Source organism: Apostichopus japonicus, chromosome 15 (assembly GCF_037975245.1).
Source record: "Apostichopus japonicus isolate 1M-3 chromosome 15, ASM3797524v1, whole genome shotgun sequence".
NCBI classification, from domain to species: Eukaryota; Metazoa; Echinodermata; class Holothuroidea; order Aspidochirotida; family Stichopodidae; genus Apostichopus; species Apostichopus japonicus.
In genome coordinates this window covers 3,165,875-3,190,375 of record NC_092575.1, presented here as the reverse complement: position 1 = coordinate 3,190,375, position 24,501 = coordinate 3,165,875, and the positions used below count along the sequence as shown (strand labels likewise).

At 37.0% G+C, this 24,501-nt stretch overlaps 1 protein-coding gene across 1 annotated transcript in view; it reads left to right on the top strand.

Moving 5' to 3' along the window:
• The first annotated feature begins 2,462 nt into the window (after window positions 1–2,462).
• The window catches only part of LOC139981064 (protein yippee-like 1), a 48,293-nt gene continuing 26,254 nt past the window's right edge, over window positions 2,463–24,501 (top strand). The window contains exons 1-3 of the mRNA XM_071993208.1: window positions 2,463–2,650; window positions 19,425–20,157; window positions 24,233–24,276. Of these exons, the coding sequence (XP_071849309.1) occupies window positions 20,056–20,157; window positions 24,233–24,276 (146 nt within the window). The 5' untranslated portion in view covers window positions 2,463–2,650; window positions 19,425–20,055. The remainder of the gene's footprint in view (window positions 2,651–19,424; window positions 20,158–24,232; window positions 24,277–24,501) is intronic.

Here is a 24,501-nt window from a genome sequence, read left to right as displayed (position 1 = left end):
CGGGATGCCATCAGACACTGATTCAGGGAGTGTGTGTGTGTGTAAGGGGAGGGGTAGCGGGAGAGGGTGGTTGGTACACCCCGCCTTTTCAACCTCACAAAGTTTCAAACTTTGTATTACCTCAACTTTGCGTTTATACCTAATCATAGACCTTAAATTGTATAGTCTTAATTTGTCTCAGAAAGCTTCATTTGCTGATTTGACATTTAAACTGTTCATAAGTTTTTGAGGACTTCACAAACCCCGTTATGTAAGGAGTTGGATCTAAAGATTCCAACTTCCGGGACTCGAATCCGGGCCTCTAAAGCCTTAACCAACTAGGCCATAGACACCCTAACCTACTAGGCTATGAGGACACCCTAACCAACTAGGCTTTTTGGACACCCTAACCAACTAGGCTATATGGACACCCTAACCAACTATAGGCTAAGGACACCCTAACCAACAAGGCTAAGGACACTGATTGGTTTGTTTCACGGTCACTAGCTATGATGATCAGTATTGCTTTCTCTAGTGTTCATGATATGTAATATTATGTAATTCTCTGTTATAACTACTGTTGTCAGTGAATTATATACATTTAAAAAAAAAATTGATTTGAGTTGAAATTGAATAATGGACTACAAAAACCAGAGTGATAAACGACTGGGGGAGGGCGGGGAGGCTATAGTTCCAAGCAGACCTACAGTGAGTCCGTATTCGTACTTGTATTCTAGCGTATAGTTTCCTGTACTTGTACTCGTTGTCAATGGCATTGCACTCGTCATTCATACTTGAGACGTCTTCTAGTATATAGCCTAGATATACTAGTGCATGATGATGCGGTACTCTATAATCACACTTAGAGCCTTCACAATGTACTGATACTCATACCAATAGGGGTTCTACTTGTAATCGGCGTACTCGTGCCGTTGTACTCGTGCTATAGTACAAGTCTGGAGTATTAGGTAGAGATCGAGTACCATATGTAAATATTTTTGTAAATATCAGTCGAAACGATTTACTGCTTGAAGTACAATAGGCCAATACATGTGTGTTTGTTTACCGGCTTCCTTACATATACGTTCAGAAAAGGAAACGTGCTGATGGGGACGTTTTCCACGTTTTCCTTGAAAACGTCCCCATCAGCATGTATAGCATATTGTTATAATAGACTATAGGTCACACTGTGTACGTACCCTTCCCTGTTGCCATGCAATGTAGCAAAATCTTAATTAGAGCACGTTAGTGCTATAGTTGGTATGACATAAAACACGTTGAACTTTACTCCGCCATTGTACTAGTATAAAATTGCGGAGGAAGGTCTAATTCCGAGGCTTTGCTAATCAATTGAAAGCGTCAATTTACAACCGTCAGGTCCATAGTAAGAGCCTGGCAGAACTGTCTATTTAGTCAAAACAAGGAACTGAAACGTATTTCCTTGTCTGTAACTGAAGTCAAATTGGTCTCCGTCGGTACGGTGACAAGGTAATAATTATCGCGTAAGGGTGAGGGGTTAGCAGAACCGAATCTTTACGCAGTGACACGAGAGCAAGACTGACTACGGTGGAATAAAAATGGGGCCGGGAGGAGGAGGGGAAGGGAGAAAGGTTGGGTTAATGAAGGAGATAGGGATGATGGAATAGGGAAGAGGGGGGGGGGGGGCGGAGAAGGATAGGGGTGGAGGAAGAATGGGTGGGCTAAGAAGGAAATAGAAGGGGAAAAAACAACCTCTGAAATTTAGTTGCATCTATCTGAACTAATATTCTAGATATCTACGGTAAAATTTCAGTACCTGAAAAGATAATAATTTCAGATATCTGAAATACGATTATTTAGAGATACTTAAAAAATAAGTGATATATGAAATTCCGTTTCAGTGTCTACTGTCTATACTTGTGTTTGTCGATGTCTTTTATCTATGTGATGTAACTGATGTTAAACGACTTACGATCGATTAATAACTTCATGAACTTTCTTTGATAAAGAAGATAAAAGTACTGACATTTTGTCATGAATCATGTGAGAAAGAACGCATCCCACTACGTCCGTGACCTTCAAATGATTGCACTTTCAACCCTATGGTGTGTGGTACCTTTGTCACAAGACAGACAGTTACCAAAGGGGAATACCTCAGTGCAGAGTGTGTACTTCTACTCCATTGGTCAATCGGAAAATTAGTTGTTTTGCATATTAACCCAAACAAACCGCATAGTCTAGAACTACATACGCGTAGAACTTCTAGGGATTTAGATTTCAGAATAAAATTTCCATAATTTTTAACAATAGATTGAAATCGTGTACATATTTGAGATATTATTATTACAAAAGTGTCAACAATATAAAGTTATAGTTGCTCGTAAATGACAATTTTAATGGCAAAAGCTGAATTAAATTTCTGCTTTGAAACCCTTCACAAAAATCGACGGGTCTATATTTACTTCCTTTGAAAACATGACACGGACGGGTCGAAGATCGAAGTTCTGAAGCACAGATAGCCATATAGATGTTGCGAATGTACGTCAGTTCTACTGATTGTTCAGCTGATTGAAGCGACGATATTACAGTTTGACGTATTTTCTTTTCTCTTTGCAATCAACTTTTTTCATATGTGAACAGGGATGTTGTTTCTACCTTCATTTCAGTCGTGAATGGACCAATGATACTCGTGGTAAGTACATAATCCCCTTTGTTTTGATTTGTTCCAGTACCATAAATATTGCGCCATGTTTGTTACACAGCCAGCTGGATGAAGTCTGAGCATAATTCTGATTCAAGTAGGAAACCTTTACAATCTGTAGCGTAATGGCGGGAGCGAACTATTGTTGTTAATATTGATTTCTAGTGCAGATTAGCACTGGGAATGGGTAAGGTCTTAACTCAAATGGTAATTCTTAAGGAATATAATAGGATGAACCCTGTTTTCAATGTAACTGTTCACAGGTTAGGCTGCTGAGTAGTAAGTGCTAGGTTTAGTGCCTGGTTTTGGTGGAGAATACATTTTCCATTTAAGTGCCACATTGACTCTCACACTAAATCGTCAGAGTAATGTCATCAAGTCTTTGTAGAATTTCTCACTAGCCAACCTCTAACCATTGGATAGCTGACAAGTTGGCCATGAGTACCTTGAGTTTTCTGTATCATGACCATGAAGATTTTTTTGCTATGAGAGCCTGAAGTTTTTGTCAACTTGTAAACAAACCTCTTTTCTCAAATAGTAACAATTAATTTACGCTGTTCCTTGGAGGCCTAAAGTAGGCAAAGATTGCCTCACTTGACCCAATTTTTGCACCACATTTACTACTATCCATGTACTCTGACACCCAAGCAACAAAATTTTGTTTGTTTGATAACATATATAAAACGATGTTCTCCTGGGCACTTGGGCAGATTGATATAGACTCTAGGCTGTATGGAGCATGCCACCTTTTGGCTATACTACACTTACGACATTACCCATGGACATGCTTTCACAATAACTAACTGCATACTTAATGAGTTAGACCTAGAAAGTCCTATAAACTACACAGCCTAAGATACTGTTTCAAACCATCCAATACCAGCATATAAAATGGGCTTTGTAGTGTCATTTGTGAAACAAATATCAGAACTGGTTCAACATAGCTACCAGCTCTACCAACGTAATCAATATCGAGTGCAATTTCTTTATCAATAATTGTGTATTGTAAGATAAATTCTTCTTGGCCATTCAGTGAGAGTGGGATGTTTAAATTACCATTGTATTGTTAAAATTGATGATATAGTAAATGTAGAGAGCTACTTGGCAGGCTCTTAAAAAAATGGTTATTGTTTCTACAGTGAGCTGTTGTAAACTGTTGTAAACTAGCCAAGTGTGTCTGTGGGTCATTTTTTCTGCTGTGAAAGAAAACAGCAGATCAAATGCATTGTGTGTATGGTAAGTACATGGTAAGTTGAAAGTGCTATATGAAATAACTTCCTTGTTCCTAGAAGAATTCTTAGTATATACATTTCTTGGGCAAAAGTATGGATATTTGATGATAATATGAAAAGTTATCTTCCTTGAACATGTAACTATGAGTATCATCGTTGGTTGTGCAGTACACCAATCATCGTTAGAACGATACAGAGGTTTTCCTTCTGTAACATTTTGTTTTTTTTAACACAAACCAAAACATTGAAATTATCATCTTTTATTTACTGCAAACAGTTCCAAAACCCACCAATAATCTAGTTTCTTGCGGAAAGCACTTAAAGATCAACAATATTGCTTGACTTTCACAAAATATGCTGAAATGTCAAATAATGGTCACAACAAATGCTTAAACTGTGTCCTTCCACCTGCAAATGTTTTCTGTCTCTGCCAGGTATTCAATTGTAGGGGGGTGCGGGGGGGGGGGGGTAGGGATTGGTACAAATCTCAGCAGGTTACTTTAATCTTAGTTTCTGCTTATTTGACATCTTGTGATTTTTAGAACTAATCCTTGCTCTTCATATTTCCCATGAGTCAGTCTTGAAATGGCTCAGTGTGTCAAAATGGCAATTTTGAATTGACGCGAGTATCTGGAGAACTTTCTTTCAACCATGTGCTGTGACCTTTTATACCTCTTTTATGCCTCTTCCATTCCATGATAAACAAGCAATTTCATGGTAATACTAACTGAATTTACTGTTCAGCTTAGAAGGTTGTTTGAGGTACAGTACCTGTTTGCTTCTCACTTCAAAGTCCACAGAGGACATTTGTTGTGCTGCTTTGATTGCCAATCTGCTGAAAATCTAAAGTAAATTCAATGAGCTGCTATGAAAACAGATAAAAAAAATGGGTTCTGACTAATGCCCTAAATGGTATCACTGTACCTAGCACTACTATGATGGTGCGTTTGCTTTTCACGTGAAATGTAAATAAACAAGGAAAGAGGTTGCCCCCTTTGTAAAGCCCTGTAACGTTTAATGGTCCCACAAGTCCAAGAAGAGTCCAAGAAGACTGCCAGCAAACTGTTATTATGTTTTCCTTAAGGAACATGAAGTGTTTCCCAGACAGAGTAGTATTACAATGTCAGTAAACCTTTTATATCATATGAAGATGCTGTACACAGAATATTCAGACCTTTAAAAACAACTAGTACACAAACTTTGAACAATAAATTATATCCCTGTGTAACATGAGTATCTGGTGTGATTCTGTGCTTGTAGGATGAGGGTGCTTGGTGTCTACCAGGAGCAGGGATGTGCCCATGCTGGGCGGCACTGGGCGGTCCCGCCCAGCACTACAAATTACCGCCCAGCACTGTCTTAAAAATCGTGAATCCCGCCCAGCACTATTTTCAACTAAAATCCTGACATTCCTAATCAATATAATTCAACATATTGAAAAAAAGATAAAAAATGTAAATTGTTAGCAAAACTAGTACTTGTGTATGTGCTTAAAAAGCTACACAAGTGCCAGCATTCGGCATCTGAGCACCTTCAAAAATCGAAAAATTTCTCAAAGGGGAGACCCCTCCCCCAGGACGGCGATCAGTATACCCTGCACTCAGGAAATTCTGGGCACATCCCTGCAGGAGTATATAATATAGTGGGGCTGGGAGGGGGGGGGAGAGAAGAGATTTCTCCATTCTCTTACCTCCATGCACTCAATTTCTGTAATTTATTTGTTGAATATTTAATGGGGTCCATCATCATAGAAGCTGTCAGTAAGCAAGCATGACATGACCTTCCCTGCATATATGCCCTATTTTCTTCCTCTGTTGTAAGTTATAACATATATACTATGATGTAGCTTTGTGCAGATTTGGCATCCATGCTTTATTTTGGTGCAGTAATGTGTTTTATCTTTCTGCATGATTTAGTAGTAAAAGTTTATATTACTGTCTCTCTTGTTACCCCAGCAAATTATATGTTTCTCTTTGATTGTAAAGCATAATAGATCTGGCATTTAAGTGGACTTTCTGTGCCCTTGAGGAAAAGAAAACCGTTGACATTGTAACAAACAGTGAACCAGAATTAGTGTTGCATTTTAATAACTAGTACAGATGTAACAAATAGTGTCTACCCAGACCCTTTTCTGCAAAGTATTTATCTCAAATCACATACTTTAGATAGCAATAAGATAATTGGCAGAATTTTCCTTGATTATTTCATGTGGATGCATGTATTTGCTTCAATTATAAGTCAAGCTAAAAGAACTAAACTGCTGCGGGACTTGACTATTATAATTGAAAAATGAAATAAATTCAATGTGAAAACTTGTAAGTGCACTTTAATACTGACTTGTCCTCAGGCTAAGCAGAGAGGGATTATGCTCACAGAACTGTAAATTTTCAACCATACACAGTGTCCTTTTATGGTTAGATTCATGTCTGTTGCTAAGTAGGCCTACTGTTAAGTCAAACCTGGCAGGGTGACAGAATTGTGCAATAATTTATTTATGACTCAGCCAGTCCCTTTGTTCTATTTCTCCCTGCCATATTTCTCCGGTTGCCCTTGGTTTTGCTGCTCTTCAGACTGAAAGACCAAGATAACTCACTAAGTACTGTACTGTTTATATGCCTCTCTTGAAGAATAACTTTTGAATATGGCCTGTTTAAAAGGTTGTAAAAAATATTTACTCAAATTTTTATGGATTAACTAGAAAAATCCCTTCTCTGAACCAAATTTCTTTGTACCCAGTCGAACTGAGGAAAGGTTATAGGTAAATCACAGCTGGTTCTTTGTTTGTGAGGTTTTTTTTTTTTTTTTTTTTTTTTTTTGCGTGTGTGCAATCTTCCAAAATAAACAACAATGGGAGATCGGTAAATGACAAAGGACTTTTTCTTTTGCCCTGTTGGACAGGACAGGGCTAAATAGATAAAGGATAACTAACAGTTGGAAAAGTAATTAGGGTTGATCCGCCCTCAGTAGTCTCGCCCAACCACCAAATAAACTAGCGGCTTGGTGGATTTCATTCAATATTGCGCAATGTAAATATTTTCATTCAATTGTAAGATTACGACTCTCTCAATATTTTGATATCAATATTTGTTTGGCATACAAAGGTCTTTAGTGCTTATTTCTGTAAATTTGCCACCTCATGGTTAATTATAACTAAAAATAGCTAGCAGAAAGTTTCCGTGGAGTACTTCATATGCTTTGGTAGGGGTTCTACCGATATTCGCAGACATCAAAGTATGACAGAGATGACACACGTTATTGCTTCAGTCACTTCAAAAAACTGAAATATTCTGAACTTTTAACAGTGGCCAGCCAGACTTCATAAAATAATGTCTTAGAGATATGATAAATGGTAGCTCTACATTTTTATCCCGCATTTTTATAGCATAGTTGGAACAATAGTAATTGACCTATAAAGAATGTACTTCTTACTGAGTATAGTGAAGGTCTTTTAAGTGTTTCACATAAAGTATGCTAGAAAAGTCCAATAGGGGTCATCATGAATGTTTAGACTTCACCCAAAAGCAGATTACTGCCGACAATCAAAGCATTTTCTCTCACTGAGACATTGAATTGTTTTACTGAACCCCCCTCCCCCTCCCCCTCCCCCTCCCCCTCCCCCTCCCCCTCCCCCTCTCAATGTCTGAAATTAATTCGGAAAATCGGAATCCTCTTTTGGGAAGGTAACTCCTCCAAGAAACTTTGACGAATTAATCTTTTAAGAATTTGGGGCAGTCCTGATGACCTTGAAGGAATGTTGCCTTCCTTTAGTAGTTAGGAGATCTCTGTTAACCTATGGGCGGCCATTTGGGCAAAAAATACAATGATGAAACAAGAGACAAACAGACAAGAACAAAGATGAAAAAGAGGAATGTGGTGCATTACAGATAGACTGAAAGGATATAGAGATGAAACATTATAAAACAAGGAAAGAACAAATAAACAGACCAAAATGAAGAAAATTAAACATGATCATACAGCTTAAATAATAATAAGAAAAAGATGCACAAAAAGGAAATTGACTAAACAACTAAATTGTTAGCATGCTAAGAAATTGGGGCAGTCCTGATGACCTTCAGGGAATGTTGCCTTCCTTTAGTAGTAGGAGATCTCTGTTTAATTATGGGCGGCCATTTGGGCCAAAAATACAATGATGAAACCAGAGACAAACAGACTAGAACAAAGATGAAAAGGAACAATAATAAGAATGTAATACATTACAGATAGAATGAAAGGATAGAGAGATGAAACATTCTAAACGAGAAATAACAAATAAACAGACCAAAATGAAGAAACTTTAACATGATCATACAGCTTAAATAATAATAAGAAAAAGATGCACCATAAGGAAACTGACTAAACAACTAAATTGTTAGCATGCTAAGAATTTTGGGCAGTCTTGATGACCTTGAAGGAATGTTGCCTTCCTTTAGTAGTAGGAGATCTCTGTTTAATCAAATGGTTCTCAGCTGTTAATAAGAAGGTTTGGTATAATCTAGGTAGCAATCATAATAAACTTGATAAAAAGAGAGAGATTTCCCTCAAAAGGATTGCATTTGAGGGGAGGGAGGACTGATGAATTTTGTAAACATTGTGGCTAAACTGCCTGGTTTCCTTATCTGGACCAGGGTTGATTAATAAAAGCCTTTATATTTATAAGGTTTTCCAGCTGATAAGCCTCACCACCAGCCAGATTAAAGTCTATTTTTAGAATACACATCTCATTAAGAATAAATTAAGGAAAGCGCTGATAACTAGATGAAAACACATCCACCTGTAAATTTAGTTATTCAATCAGTAATCAGTGAGAACAAAGAAAACTTCAATTGGTGGGTTTAAACTTGTGGTTAGTGATAAGACTTAAAGGGATATTCAGGTAGCTGTAATTAAAGGGTTAACGAGCAAGGAATAAATGAATATTATCACGAAGACAGTTTTCATATATTAACTTGGTACCATTAGAAAGCTTGGAAAAAGCTTTCTTAAGTTTTGGCATACTGTACTACATCATTATATGAAATGACTAGTCAAATTTGAAAAATTTATGTAAGTCATGGGTTTGGGGATTGTAGCATCAAAACAACATCTTTGCATTGAGAGAAGGCAAGTTCAGTAACACACAGAGCTACTTTCAGTCAAATTTCCACTATTTACAGTACCTTGTTTTAAGGTGTTGCTTCAAAAACTTGCTTGTAAAGTTTCCTTCTATGGAGGTATGTATGTATACATGTTGTACTCTGTTCCGTGGAATTAGTTATAATTGTCCTTGTCTCATATATCTCAAACCAGAGACGAGTGCACAATTAAAAATCAAAGATAAGTCTTAGAAACAGTCCCAATGTTCTTGTCTGAGTCTATACAGAATAATGGCATTGGTAGGGACTAATGTATGCAAACTGGGCATTGAAAGTGTTACGTACCGGAACCCAAGGTCTTGTGCGTAGCAGCAAGGTTTTTGTTACACAAGACCATGATATTGATCAATTTTATGAGAGGCCAAATTATTAAGATTAACACAAAACGTTCAGAACACTTATAAAGTGTATACCCTTTCTTGCATCATACTTCCTATATGCCACATGTCTATTTCACTTTCAGAAACCCTTTCTGTGTCTTTTAAAATCTGGCCCTTTTCTGAATTTTTCTGAATTTTCTGCACATTTCAAAAGTTTCTATCTGGAGAAATATATCTTTGATTATTACATAATAATCCAAAGCTGTGTGCATTACAGCCTCTACCTGGTGTTTTTGTTTATATATTTTTTATCGTGTACCTATTACACACCCCTTCTCCTTCACCCCCTCATTTTGTAATTCCATGTTCCTATTCCTCAAAACTTGCTTTTCCCCCCATTCCTTTTCTCTCTTCACAACTCCCATAAGTTTCAATAATTCCGAAAACAGCCGACTCGCAGAAACAAATAATATTTGCATAACAAAAACGTAGGTGCAAAGTCCCGTCTTCAAGTTCTATGCTGTTTTGTGTAATCCACTCAACAAGTAAGATGAATTATTAATCGACATCGTTCATATTTTGTTGTAGATCAAATGAAATTTCCAAGGTTTGACTACTTTCAATTCAGCCGTATGGTTGGGTTTTTTCCTTCTCAGATGGCTAATTAAAATGAGTTAATGGTAAACATATATGAAAAGCCCATTGTCATGGAAACAAAGAGATTGGAAAAGTACAGACTTTTTATCACAATGATGAATTATTCACATAACATGTACAAATAAATCTACAATATATCTGTTTCTAAGTACATGTATTAATACTATCAGGTATCATTATATATAGGTACAGATGGTAATATCTACCAAATGTTGCAGCTTTGTAATATATTGATCCTGAATCAATTAATTAAGAGAGAAGGAGTCTAGGAGAGGTTCATATTCCATACTTAGCATATATATATATATATATATATGCGCTAGTCGTTATGATGCCATTTTAAAAGTGCACAGTCACTGAAGCTGTTGACGACAATTGCCCACATTTATCAAAGAATGCTGGTCAATGGGAGAAGAGTAGTGCGTGTTGGATCTGTGGGGGCAGGGGCAGGGGGCTGAGGAACGGACAAGGGTGGGTGATGGAGAATCAAACAGTTTATGAGCACTGATGGTTAGGTATATACTGTAACAGGTGGATCTGATTCATAAGATGACTTACAAGCCCTTAGTCTTATTTATATGTTTAGTCAAATAAAATAAAACAAATTTAAATAAATTCTTAGACAACTTGAAGTTTGATGACAAATTTATTTTTTATTTTGACTACCAAATAATAATTATTTTTCTTCATTCATCTTTCCTACCCAATGTTGGTTATCCCTTAGCTACCACACAAAGTTGTACCCTATATTTATTCCAGATCTTGCTGCTGTCAAAATTGCAGTTAATTCTGTGCAAGGCTTTAAAAAACCCAGAGATGTTTTGCGTCTGGTCAGTAGGTTTTACAAAAACCTATTACTCACAATATTCATATTGCAATTGATTAAAACTGCATAAATCCTCCTAGAATTAGTTTTTTACTTCAAGGAAGGTTAAAGGGGACATCATTAAACATTGATTCCATAAATTTTCATTGCCCAGACATTTGTTGATAATATTTCTCACATGTACCTTTCAGTTTGCAACATTTTAAATCATGTAATTTTACATGATGTAAAATGTTGCAAAATGAAAAGTTTCAAAAGGTTTGTATTTTAAGCTCATACACATTACTTTGCGTGAGGTTATGGAGTTCCAGATGTTGTCAAACTTTTTAATGTTTTTCAATGACTTTGTTTCCCACTCTTTCCATTTGAAATTTTGTTACACTGTAGCTTTTTTTTTTAAACTTAACTTTTCCTTTTTGCTCGCGAGAGATCGTGAAGTGATGAAACAATGTAACTTTTGGTAATTTTTAGTAGTTCCGCAAACAAATTGTTTATAGCATTTTCACACGACACCACTGTTTATTATTATGATTATTATTGAATACTGTAGCATTGAAAACTATCAAACCGATTTCAGAGATGCTGCTTCAGGCTCCAACGTTTGCAGGTTTGAAACAATAATTATAATAATTGATTATGAAATATTTACAATACAGAGCTCTTTGAATCGTAACCAACAGCTGCTGTGCAGTTACTCATACAGTACTGAAGTTCTATGGAAGTTCTATGTGATATGGACATGTACAGTACATACACTTATATCGTAAATTAACACTGTTTGGAATTAAGTACAATCCCATTGAATTGAAAGTTTTCAATGGCCATAGTACTGTGAGATGCATACCTAATCTCAGGGTACACATGGGATTTGACAACCAAGGGGAAGGGGAGAGGGAGTGTGGATATTGCATACCACTATTAGGCCTACAATATATGAGCCTACTTTTTCTGTTGTCAAAATCCCACTAAAGTAGGTAACATGATATCGAATAAAGAGGCCAGACTTCCTGGGAAACAAAAACATAATCAATATTATACATCCTGTTTATTATTTTGTTGAAGAGGGTTGCAAACTCACTTGCAGCAGTATTATTTGTATCAACCATAAATAATTCTGACAAATTTTTGAGCTTGGGGTAGGAAAGAGGTGATAAGGGATACTTGGAACCTAAAATTTAGTTACAATTGGGAGCACTTTGTAGTTAAATTTCTGCTGACCCTATAAAAGTATTAGGTGCATTGTTTAGCTGCTGTGGCTAACCTTTAATTGACCCAAGTAGCTAGAATTTGCTTTCAGCTAAATTGCTATTTCATTTTGCGGCATGCACACAAAGTGTGTTTGGCTCCATAGTCCCTCCATCAATCATAATGAATGGATCTTTGGCAACAGTCCAAGGACTTCTCAGAATATTTTGTACCCTTCTAAAGTTCATGAGTTCTAAAAATAGAGTATATTTATGATAAAATTGTTTATTCCATATCATACTACAGGGAATATAATTCTTTTCTATCATAAGGCGTTGTAAAATGCCATGCAAAACTAAAAGAAAATATGCAAAATGGGCAAATTGTTATGCAAGTGCATTAAATGTACTGTACAGCAGCAGTATTGTACTCGGGAAGTTCATGAATCATATTATTTAATAATCTGACTCAAAATTCAGACCCTTCAAAACTGCCACACAAAATTTGATTACTAAATTTTTCCCTGTTTGGAATAGTGAAAATAGAGTTTTACAGGTAGTTTAAATCTGTTCAATTTGTGATAATAGTGAACAGTGGTTGCTTAAATATAAATATATATAGATTTATAAATATGAATAAATCTAGATATGAAATTTAATTATTTTGTATTTAATTTATTTCTTAAAACTGCATAATTGTGTGTTTGTTTTGAATGAACCCAGAATGAATCACAAGCATATTTATATTAAACTAACTAGACTGTACTTAGTATATATTTACTTCACAGATTGTCTTTCCTGTCTTTTCATACCATATGCACTCTAATCAATTGGTTTTCAACCCATGTGATACTGCAGGGCTTTGCGAAGAGACTTTAAATAATGATTTCGTGCATCGAACAAATGAATAACAGAGAACTGGGCTTGTAACCTGAAGGTCACAGGTTCTAACCCCATTCTAGCCACACAATTTTTGCTCTTTTCCACAAATTTAACCTATTGTTGGATTTTACGCCCTCTTACTTCCACAATACACAGAGTTCTAGATATATGAATGAATTGCATCATGTTAGAGCACTTGACGAATTTAAATCACTGTGATAAATGTGGTTTTATGTCTGTTAAGACACAGTTCTCCGAATCTTTGTTATGTTCACGTCAATTGATATTACTTCCTCGAAAATTGTTGGGCTTTTATTCTTTCTTTGACTTTTGCTGGCACAATCACAGGATGACATGATCAACTTCCTATTATGTCATAATGACAAATTTGTGTTTGCTCATCAGAAAAAATAGGTAACACATCAGGTCATGTTCCATGTAATTTGCAGTATTATATACCAAGAAAAATCAATCCGATGAAAATCAATTTTTTTTCTTTTCTGTTATAAACTTGTTAAAACTTGGATGTACTGTAAGCATAAATTTGCTCTCCACCTTCATTGAGTGTCATTTAATTGACAATCGAAGTGGTGGCCTTAACTTTAGGAAAGGGGGAAAAGTCATGTAGGGCTATAATATCACAGGCTCATGATATACCCCGATAGGAGCCTATGATTACATAAGTTAGAACTCCATTTTAAAGAGGATGATAACTTCTCTCTGAGAAGGTGGAGAAGGATCGTAGGCTCTTATTTTCCATCTGGGGAGAGGGGGGGGGGAGGGTAAAAAAGAACTGAAGTTGGGATATCCATGTTTGAAAATGATGGTGGATCCCTGTGGAATGCAAGAGCATTTTAGAGCAAGCACAAAAACCTTTAAACACGGGCCTGTCTTTGTCCAATGTCAAGTAAATGGAGGCCTCAGGTCATGAGACCCCCAAGCTTTCATACAATACATTCTTGATCGCCTCGCCTTGAATGGTGGGTGGAAGGGGGGGGGGGCTATGATCCTCCTCAATAGGGGATCATGTTTGCCGGTTCTGATCCTAAGTTCACATATGTTCACACTACAAAGTTGATAATCCTCTCTGTATCAGATCTTCATTTGTGCTTTCAGATGTGGACAAGGCGTAAGACCTGTCTTTTTGTCCTGTTCAGACAATTTGATTTAGTGCCTTTCATTCTACACAACAACAGTAGTTTAAATGATCAAATAGGCACAGAACCAGGAAATTAGAAAGATTTATCACAGTGAATGTCCACAACAAAGACAGGAAGTGGTCAGTTTAGAAGTTCTTTGATATAAACACTTGCAGTACACTTTGTCTATAATCTGATAAAGTTAGCAGGAAATCAAAATCAAACAAAACTGTTAGCAAACTGCTTATAGTTTGCTTATCCACTAAAGAGCCTGTGAATGAGAATGTGTAAAAGTAAGTTGGCCTGACCTTTCGATCCTAGCAAGATCTTCTCCAAAGGCTAAAACTGATGAAGTTAGCAGGAAATCAAAGTTAGCAGGAAATCAAAAAAAAAAAAAAAACTGTTAGCAAACTGCTTATTCACTAAAGAGCCTGTGTAAGAGAATGTGTAAAAGTAAATGGGCCTGACAGTTTCAATCCTAGCAGGATCTTCCTCAGAGGCTGAATGATAAGTAACAAGTAACAAAATGAGCAGGAAGTGAATTTCTGTCCACAGGGACAAAAATTTGGTGAATTTCACTGTTGGAGCTTTTCATTGATTTTCAGTTTCTTCTTTGTTTTTTTGAGACAGTTTACTTGTATAATCATCATAAATTTAGGAGAGGGGGGGGGGTCTTACTGTAGTTCTGATCAAGAGCAATCGCATATATTTTAGTAGACACTTTTGTGTAAATTAAGCATAATAGTAAATCCGGTCAGTCTCATCAATTGCGAAATTTGTGTTACTGGTAAGCATTTGTTCACTTTGGATTATTAAGGGGTTAATCAACGATCTAGCGTGCGTTACTCACAGGATTAATGCACGATCGGGGGATAATGCAAGCGATGCACGAGGGCGGAGCCCGAGTGCATCCAGTGATAGCATTAACATCCGGAGTGCATTAATCATGTGAGTAACGCATGCTAGACCGTTGATTAACACCGTTCATTCATACACTACCATTTGTGTGGGGGAAAAATCATAAAACAAAACATTTTTGGTTACATATAACCAAAGATTTATAAAAGTGATGCCCCGTAATTTTACCGTGCGTTACTCACAGGATTAACCACGGTCAGCTGACCTGAATGGACCGATAGGATTTAGGAATCTTTACTAAGTATGAATGAACATACAAATATTACATTAGACCCATCTTTATCCAGCATGCATCAAATGTTCAAGAGCTGTGTGTATGCATTAGTAATGTGCTTCATATCTCTGTTGCAAACTTATGCTAGAAGAGATGGAACAGGCAATGTGGATAAGGGGGGGGGGGGGGGGATACAAGCAACTTATCATTGCATGGAATTCAATACTGTAAAACGTGAAACATGATACAACAAATACATTAAGGGTTGATCAGAAAAGGAAGAAGTGATGGGCGTTGACCCAGAGGAGGGGGTTATTGGGGGGGGGGTTTGCAGTGCTAGAACGTTACCAGTTAATAGGTTAGGTATCTAAGTTAACGTGCAATAGCAGAAGTAGTCAAACTCAAACTCAAGTGGAGATAGGTACAGTAGGCTCCATCGCCAGTAACTACATATGAGCTGATGATGTCACAGCTCCCACCGCCACCCCCACTTCCCCCCCTCCCCCCACTGGAGTAGATGAGTGCTTTGTCATCAATGAAATGACAGCAGTCGGTGGAAACGGACTATATGTCATCAGAATCGATTAGGTGGTAGAAAATAAAGGTAAACTCAGGAGTGCGGGAGGGGGTGGGGAAGAGGGGATGGAAGGGGAGACAGAAGACATCGGAAAGGGATAGATAGGTATGCCAGGTATGGTGCAGAAAAGTGGAAGATACGTTGGGCTTCTCTGCAACTCTTTGATAGTCTTGTTGTCTGTAAATGTGGCCTTTAGCCAAATAACTAAACTAGAGAAATTATTCCTACAGTTGGGCCATCAGAGAACAAAGGATTTTCGACTTTCTAGGTACATTAGCCGCCATTTATACTACATGTACAATAAGATCTGGATAATATAGTAGGTACAGTAATAGGTGGTTTCTCTGGTTTTGGGGTATAGAAGTTATCAAAACAGCCTGTGGACATATTCTCCCCCTCCCCCCCCCCCCTTGTATATTAAATTTGTATAAAGGAAACCAAACTATTTTAGTGTACATGGGTGTCTACTCCAAAACCACAGGATGTATGGGAAGGAAAATGAGCTTTGTGGTTAGACTTTATAATAGGTTTGATCTTGTAGCAATTTCTGCGAGCAAATCAACTTCCTTAAACCATGTGAACTGAGATGGAAAAAATATGATTTTCATTACAATATTTGTTGAGGCACTTTCTGCTTGGACACAGCTGTGAGGTGTTAGGTTTCCTTTGTCTACAGCTGGTGACTATTGGAAGGTATGACTCTCATTGGTTTGAACTTGATCTGTCAAAATGTGGTTTGGTTTTGGAAGGAGTCCACAGTTTGTTTAATATGGTAGTGAGAAAGGTAGGTGGGAGAATGGGGGGGGGGGGGTTAGTGCAGTAAGCTTTGTGAAGGGTAGTCGGTGGAGTATGGATATTGTCCAATCATGGACATTCCCATAATATTAGTAGAGTGGGTTTTACAGATGTGAGAATTGGTGTGTCTTTAGGGAGCTACAGTATAGGTATTAATTTGTGGGGCCAGGGGGGGGGGAGTGGGGGTGGTGAGAGAATGAAGCAGAGCTTAAAACTTTTATTATTCTCAGCATTTTACAAAGTTAGGTAAAATGAAAAACTGCTGTGTTAGAACTAGATGAAAGAAAATACACAGCACTGACTCAGTATGCCAAAACTGCAAAATCTAAATTTACATTCCTTTGTCACATTTCTTTGAAAATGACTTTGAATAGCTTTATCACTGTAAGAGTCTTTCATTCGTCCCAAACAGCCAACAAAACAAAAAAAAAACAAAAAATAGTTTGAAGCAAGTTACTTGAAATTCCATATCCTTAATTATGAAAAGAGTTTTGTTTGGTTGTTGCTAATTATATGCTTTGATAGTTACCTATGCTTTGATACAAGCTGTCCCTATACAAGTATGATTGAAAGGCACCGGCGTTAACCACTGAGCTAACACTCCGTAAGGTAGTACAGTGTAGTATGTTTATTGCAACAAAAGCTATGAAAAATTCAGTTGTATTGGCCATTTAATTTTCATTCCTCTAGCCATATTGTTATTCCATTTCTCTTTTCAGGGAAATACTTACCTATAGCAATTTATATATATTGATATATATATGATATATGTGTGTGTGTGTGTAGCAAGCTACCATTTAGGGCCGTACTGTGTTGACTTCTAAAAGGACAATGCATACCATACAGTATAATAACTTTCAAAATTATTCTGAATTGGTCGCAGTCAGTTTTTTTTTTAAGGCTTTTTATTTACAGTATTTGGTCTCTTCTTTGAAAAATTTGGACATTTATTCTTAGCTATAGATACTATATATATATATGTATATTAACTAGATACATACAGAGAAGATTATATTCCAAACCTCCATCACAATGTAATAAGGTTCAATTTATATAACTGTGTACTCTCTCTCTGTCTCTCTATGGACTTATACAACAAGCCATCCATTTATTATTGCTTCTCATTATTGCCCTAATCTTGTAGAAGATGTGGGTATATTTTAGCTTTCAGTCTTTCCCTACCTGGCCCCAGTCGTCATATATATACATACAATACATACATGTATTTTAACCATGTCTGCGTAGATTATCTACGATTACGTACTTCGTACGTTCCAGTGCAGCAGTGAAGTGAAACAAGTCATATAAGCTAGCCGTGAATCCGAAAGTCATCTCTGTTTATCAATGTGAAGCAGTGTATCTAGTCTGAAGGCATTCAGTTGGGATTATAATATCTGATGTCTACATTTGTAATGTAATGTTCATTTATACACACCTGGGTTAAAGTCTGGCACTTGAGAGTAGTATTAAATTACCTAGCAGTATGGTTGAGCAGCTTTCGGTTTTGGTAGCAACAAATTATTGACCTTTTTTTTGTTGGCTTTGTAGGTGTTTTTTTTTGTGCCCTGGTTCGTTTAAGTTGTTTCAAAAGTTAACAAGGTAGAGAGAGCACAGTAGGTTTCATGTGCTCTAAACATATTAAATTTTTATATGCATATTAATATTGTGATAGTTTCTCCCTATTAAAACAACCTGGATAAAATCCTCTCTGGAAATGTGTGTGTCGTTATGACAACTTCTTCGAATCTTGTCTCATTTAAATAACTCGGTCGGATGGTGAGCCAGCCATAAAAAAGATTGATCTCCTGCACAGACCATTCGATATACTATTCATTGTTTAGAAGCCCTTTTTAGGCTGGAAAATTGAGCTTATTGTTTCTTCCGTATGGGCACTGACAGTTCCCCCACCCCCCCCACCCCAAGCTGGCCAGGGAGTTTGGTGAGTCCCATGGTCTCTTTTTAGTTTGTTTGAAGCTTAGACTTGTCTTTGCCTAGCTCAGTTTTGTTAATTCTTTGAAGCGGGGCCTCAGATGTTGAGACATTATCATAGGATATGTCCTTGATGGAGCAAGGATGGAAATATAGCTGAAGTTGAAAGTTTACAGTCTTGTCTGAGGATAAGTCCCCCTTATACGACTTTACCCCTGGTCATTGGTAACTTGTCACTCCCACACACCAAAGTATGCACACCCACACACCAAAGTGGGCACACCCACACAACAGAGTGTGCACAATTCAAGCGGTTCCTCCTGCAGTGCACCACATCTATGTGTCCCTTTTGAGACTTCCCATAGGGTGTAGTCTTGGTCAAGACGTTCGTTCTAGATATAAATATCGTCGAATTATAACACTAACTCAGGGCGCCCTTCCACAAATCTGCCTGTCAGCGGAATTAGCCTTAAAACGATTTTGACAGATTTTCTATAGAGGATGTGAGGGCGCACTCATATTAATCGTAGAAGGCAAAGTAATGGCAGAATGCCAGGGTCTTGAACAAGACTACATAGGGTGACGCCACAGAGAGGTACACAGGCAACTATATTTATAAATTACCTCATCAGTCACTATTTATACACTTGGGTGAAGAGAGGCAATGGAGTGCCTTGCCCAAGGACACAACATAACAATCTGGCCAGGACTTAAACCTGCAAACCTTAGGTCACAAGTCTACTGCCTTAACCACTTGACCACAACATCCTCACGCAAATACAGCTTTTAGCTGGGTGTTTATATGGGATGCCATAAAATTGGTACTAGTGAAATTATTGGTAAGTTGACTGTTCCCTGCTAAAAGGTACTTCAAAATATTGATTGCAATCAAGTAAAGATATCTACATCAATATACAATCATAAATTATCCTTTTTCTGATTTTTTCTTTTTTTTTGCAGAAAAGATTTCTTTCTCAAGAGAATTATCAGATGATAGGCAGCCCTACAGGGTACAGGAGCCTGGTCGGACACCAGCGGCACCTAAATTCTGGTCACCTTGTTATGCAGATGGTCACGAGAAGAGTCCCTTTCCTATATAAGGGAAGGAAAAGATCTAAACAGATGCAATCTAAGAGAATTTTGAACCTTACAGATAGATGATCCGTTGATGGTATTTGTCAAATTCCACCATAAAAAAGAAAAAAAAATAGAAGAAAGGAACTACAGTACATATATAGTAAATTGTTGATTTGGCAAACAGGTCATAAAAATGGTAGATTTGGAAAAGTTATTTTTGAAAGTTTGAAAATTTTTGGCGTCAGACGAATCAAGAATACCTTTACTGGGATACGCAACATTTTGTCTTTTGATTTTGTAGCAATTGTTGCACAGCATCGCGTCGTTGTGCTTAACACTATTGCAGCCGTGATTGAATTGGATCGCAGCTTTTTAAGGGGCCCCCCGTGGAAACCTCGCCCCTCGGGTAACGAGCTCGCAGTGATCTCGTCGTCTTTTGTTTTTTACGGAGCGATTCGGTTCCATATTTTTGTCAACGGTGTTTGTCGGAGAGATTGACACGGAGAAGTCCAAGATGGTGAAGACATTCCAGGCATATCTGCCCAACTGTCACAGAAGGTATAGCTGTATACACTGCAGGGCTCATCTAGCCAATCACGATGACCTCATATCCAAGGTAACTCAAAATCACTTGTTATGGTTTCATTGTTTCACGCATGTGTAACAGATTAATTAATTACAGGGTAATATATACATATTCGTTATAAGCGTTGCTGGTGAGTTCTTCTTTCATGACAGACTCACTGTAGTTTGAAAATAGTGACATTTTCATGTATTGAGGTGTATAAAACATTGATATAATATTGAATAAATATTGATGAATATGAACCAAACCCATTCGCTCAAACATATGGACGGACGGGAAGTTGAAAACATCGACATGTGTTTTTGCCTCCAGGGGTATAGGTACAAATTCTCAAGGTTCCAAATAACTTGTCTGACACTCAAATAACAATGCAGAGATGATTTTTGCATCAGTAATGAATGTGGCATTTAAACTGTGAGCCATAACTAGAGGTAAACAGGATGGTTTAATGGAAGGGTAGGGGATAGGGTAGGATGGGGGGTGTCATGTTATGTTGGTTCAATTTTGTTGGTATTTTGTGAATGTGGAATCTTGGAATGATTAAATCCAAGGACCATGAAGATGCGTGTACAGTATATGGAACAACGAAGCATTGCTTAAAGATGCTTCGAGCGTTCAAATTTGCTATTTTTTAAATTAATTTTTCAAAACGGATAAATTAAGACAAATCTTATTATCATTATTCATTTAGTGTTGATACTTCAGCAACAGTTTTTCTTTTGGGGTGGAGTAGGATGGAGGGAAAGAATGCCTGAAAGGGGTATATAAACATTGAAAATATTACAGTAATTACACACAGGACTCAAAAGAGAGTCTTTTAGCACACACTCATCACTATGCTACCATGACACTGCATGGAGAGAAGCTCTTATCCTATAAATTTAGATCTATATAACACCACCACAACATTTTCCAGGAATTTGCATGCAGATCAGGGAAGTTTGTGTTATGAATCAATATCTCTTGCTTGATTCATTTTACCTCTCTCATATATATTCATCTGGCTATATATTCCATTTTTTTTTTTAACTTTGACAACAACAAAAAATTCAAAATTGATGTTGACATTTAAAATCTGAACATCCCAAGGGTAAGATTAAGGTCTTGCATTTATTGCAGTTTGGTACTACCATGGATCTGACCTCTAGATGCTCATATGTGTGAAAGCACTGCGTCATTGATTTGTATGAACAACCTAGGTATGCAATTTATTATAAGGTTATTCCGAGATTTTGTTGGCTGTGAGTAAAAAGTCCTCTCTCTGACTCACACTGTTTGGGTTCTGTGTATATTATTGTCAGTCTGTGTGTGTGTATTATTGTCAGTGGGATTTTTTGTGTGTAGCCCTGAGTGTGACTCATTTATAATCAGTAGTGATTTGAAGTGGGAAGTCAAGTTTGATTACTTTGCCACACATGTGGTCGGGGATTATGGTAATAAATATTGTTGTCCGTTAGCTCCTTGTCTGTCTGAAAGATTGTATTTTGTTGGGTAGACAGTCCCTAGCTGTCCTTCTGATTAAGTGATTGGTTGGAAAGAAAGAACAGAAATGAAACTGAAAATGAATGAAGTTTTGATTTGGTTTATTCATATACTCAGATGGATGCAGTTGGCTTTGACTTCTAGAAATAATTGTCGTAGTTTGTTGCAGGATAAGCAAGTAATTGATATATCTTAATAAGACTATAAATATAGAGTGTGGGAAAAAAACAACCCAAAAAATCTAACAGTTGGTACAGTACAACTGACATTTCAGATTTAAAGAGGGAGGTGGGGGGGGGGAATTGCTCTGATAATACTTATAATGTCTCTCCCTCAACAACTTCAAAGCTTATTGAATTCACTCAAGTTGGTTGATTAAATAAAAGTTTACAGAAAATGTAAAAAAAAGTTAAATTCTTCTAAATTGGCTTTTACACAAATTATTCAAAATTTCCAGACTTTTTTGGCAGTTACAATTTGTACTGGTCAATAATTATAGTTTTAGGATTTTTATGGCGCAGTCCAACCAACCCCCCCCCCATCCTTTCTCTACCTTCCCCCTTGCTTCACACTTTCACAACACATCTCAATTAAGTGGGTTTAGATAATGTAGACCTCGTACGAACTATATATCCTCCCGAGGTCAATTATTATGTACATTTAATTTACCTCCAAGTAGTGCGCTGTATATACAGCAGCTCCCCAGAATTGCACTATTATCAGATCACAGAGAGTACGTCGGTTAAATCATATGCTGTTCCTGTTTCATTTAATAAGACTACTGATTCAGTTTAATCACATCCAGGGTATCCAACATATTGATGACACAGGGTTCACGTCAGGTACCCTGTGAATATGAAAGCATATCACAACAACTCCCATCAAAACAACCCTTGCAATTAAACGAGCAATTCATACTACGACGACATGTGTGTGGCATGAGAGGGATACACTGCATAGCATTACACACAAGGATAACACCATGGAGTGGAGTCGCATAGATTATTCCAAGAATAACTGGATTGCTGCTGTTTGAAATGGCTGTGTGCTAACAAAGCAAAAGAGAGGGGGGGGAGGGGGTTGGGAGGAGAGGAGAAGATGAAAGTTGCATCAGTTTAGCAGATACAGCAAAAGTTAACAGCATTTTTCGTTTCATACGTAGACCTGTCCTTGTTAATTTTATGCAATGTTTGATATCGGGATATCGGAGGTTGTTAAGGGTCGGATCCAGAATTTTAAAAAGGAGTGGGAGGGAGAGGGGGTTGTGATCCTGGAGTCAGTGAAGTTGACCCCCATGAAAAGGGTTGGATGGGGGAAAAATTATTAGACTTAAAATGATGCTTTCGGAGGCCTATTTTGATGTATAATAAGGTCTACAGGCAACGTTGTGCTTATAACTCATTTTAATAATTTGTGTGTGAATTAAAAGGGAGAGGGGTGGGTGTACCCCCCCCCACCTGTATCCCCACCCTTGCATCTGTGATTGTTATTTACAATATCTCTGTGATTGAGTAAACTACTACACCTACTGTACAGTACTGCCCTTATTGGTTGTTATTTCCTTTCATTTGTGCAAAGATGGCTAAATTGACAATGAATGAGCAATTCTATATGATTCTCACAAAATTTTGGGCTCAGAAACTTTATAATACAAAATATGCAATTATTTGTAATCATATGCAACGCCAAACAAATGTATTTTCAAATACCAACAAATTTTCTCCATTATGTCTAACTGGAAGTTGGAACTGTTGAGGTTATAACGTTAGAGCTGTATTGTAAAACGCTAATTGTCACTTTGGTAAAAAAAAATTTTATATTCAATAATTCAATTCAAAATGACGAGCACGTCCACACACTTTTTCTAGGGCAGAACTCAGCTATAACGTCATTAGAAAACTTAATGTCTGTTTCAAACAAAGAATGGAATAAACAAAGAAAAAACCAAGGCTGGTTTACGTTTAGTAAATATTGTTATTAGAAATATCACTATGGAGATATGTCAGTTTGCCTGTCCACTGGGCGTGACTGATTGAAAAGGGCCTAGTTTCTGGTATCCTCATATATATATTAATTAGCTTTAAAACTGTGATTTCACCCTGTCGTAAAATTAACTGTCGAACAAAAGAAAAAAAATTGCAAGGTTGGCCTTGCATTTAACCAGTTGTGAAAAGTAAGGTGAATTGAAGTGTGTGTAATGTGTGTCTGTTAACTTTGCCATCTCATCAGAATGTGTGTAATACCAGGACTTTAGAAATTCAGCTAGTTTCTTTTCTACAATTTTTTTTTTTTTAGGTTATGCTATAATTTAGCCATTGGATACGTTTATGAGTCTGTGTACTGTAGATGCAAGTGTTGAATTAATGTTTCCGTGGCAACGAAGTAATTTTTTTTTTTCAATTGTTTACACTACAATTTCTTATTACTCTGTACTAAAGACAGCTGTCCATACTTTCTCACAGCTGCTGGGTTAACCACAAGGTGTGCAGAATATCCGCAACAATGGTAATATTGTAGAACTATCCTAATGTGTTAAATCATGTCATAGCATCACATCGCACTGTTTGTTTATAATTTCCATATAAACTCATTTCTCTCTTTTTTTCTCTCTCTCTTTCTCCAGTCTTTTCAGGGAAGCCAAGGTCGAGCCTATTTGTTCAATTCTGTGTAAGTTTCTAAGTTCACTTAATTATTATGATTATTATAAACATTTATCAGTATTAATAATTCAAACACGATTGCAACAAACTCCAAGACACTCTCATACCATCTATGTTCACTCAAAGGTAGCCAGCCAGCTGCTTTTATAGTAGTTGAAAAAGAATTCAGTTTTAATCTGGCTAATTTTTGTCGGCCAAACAGTTTTGTCTCCGTTGCATAAATCATAAATTG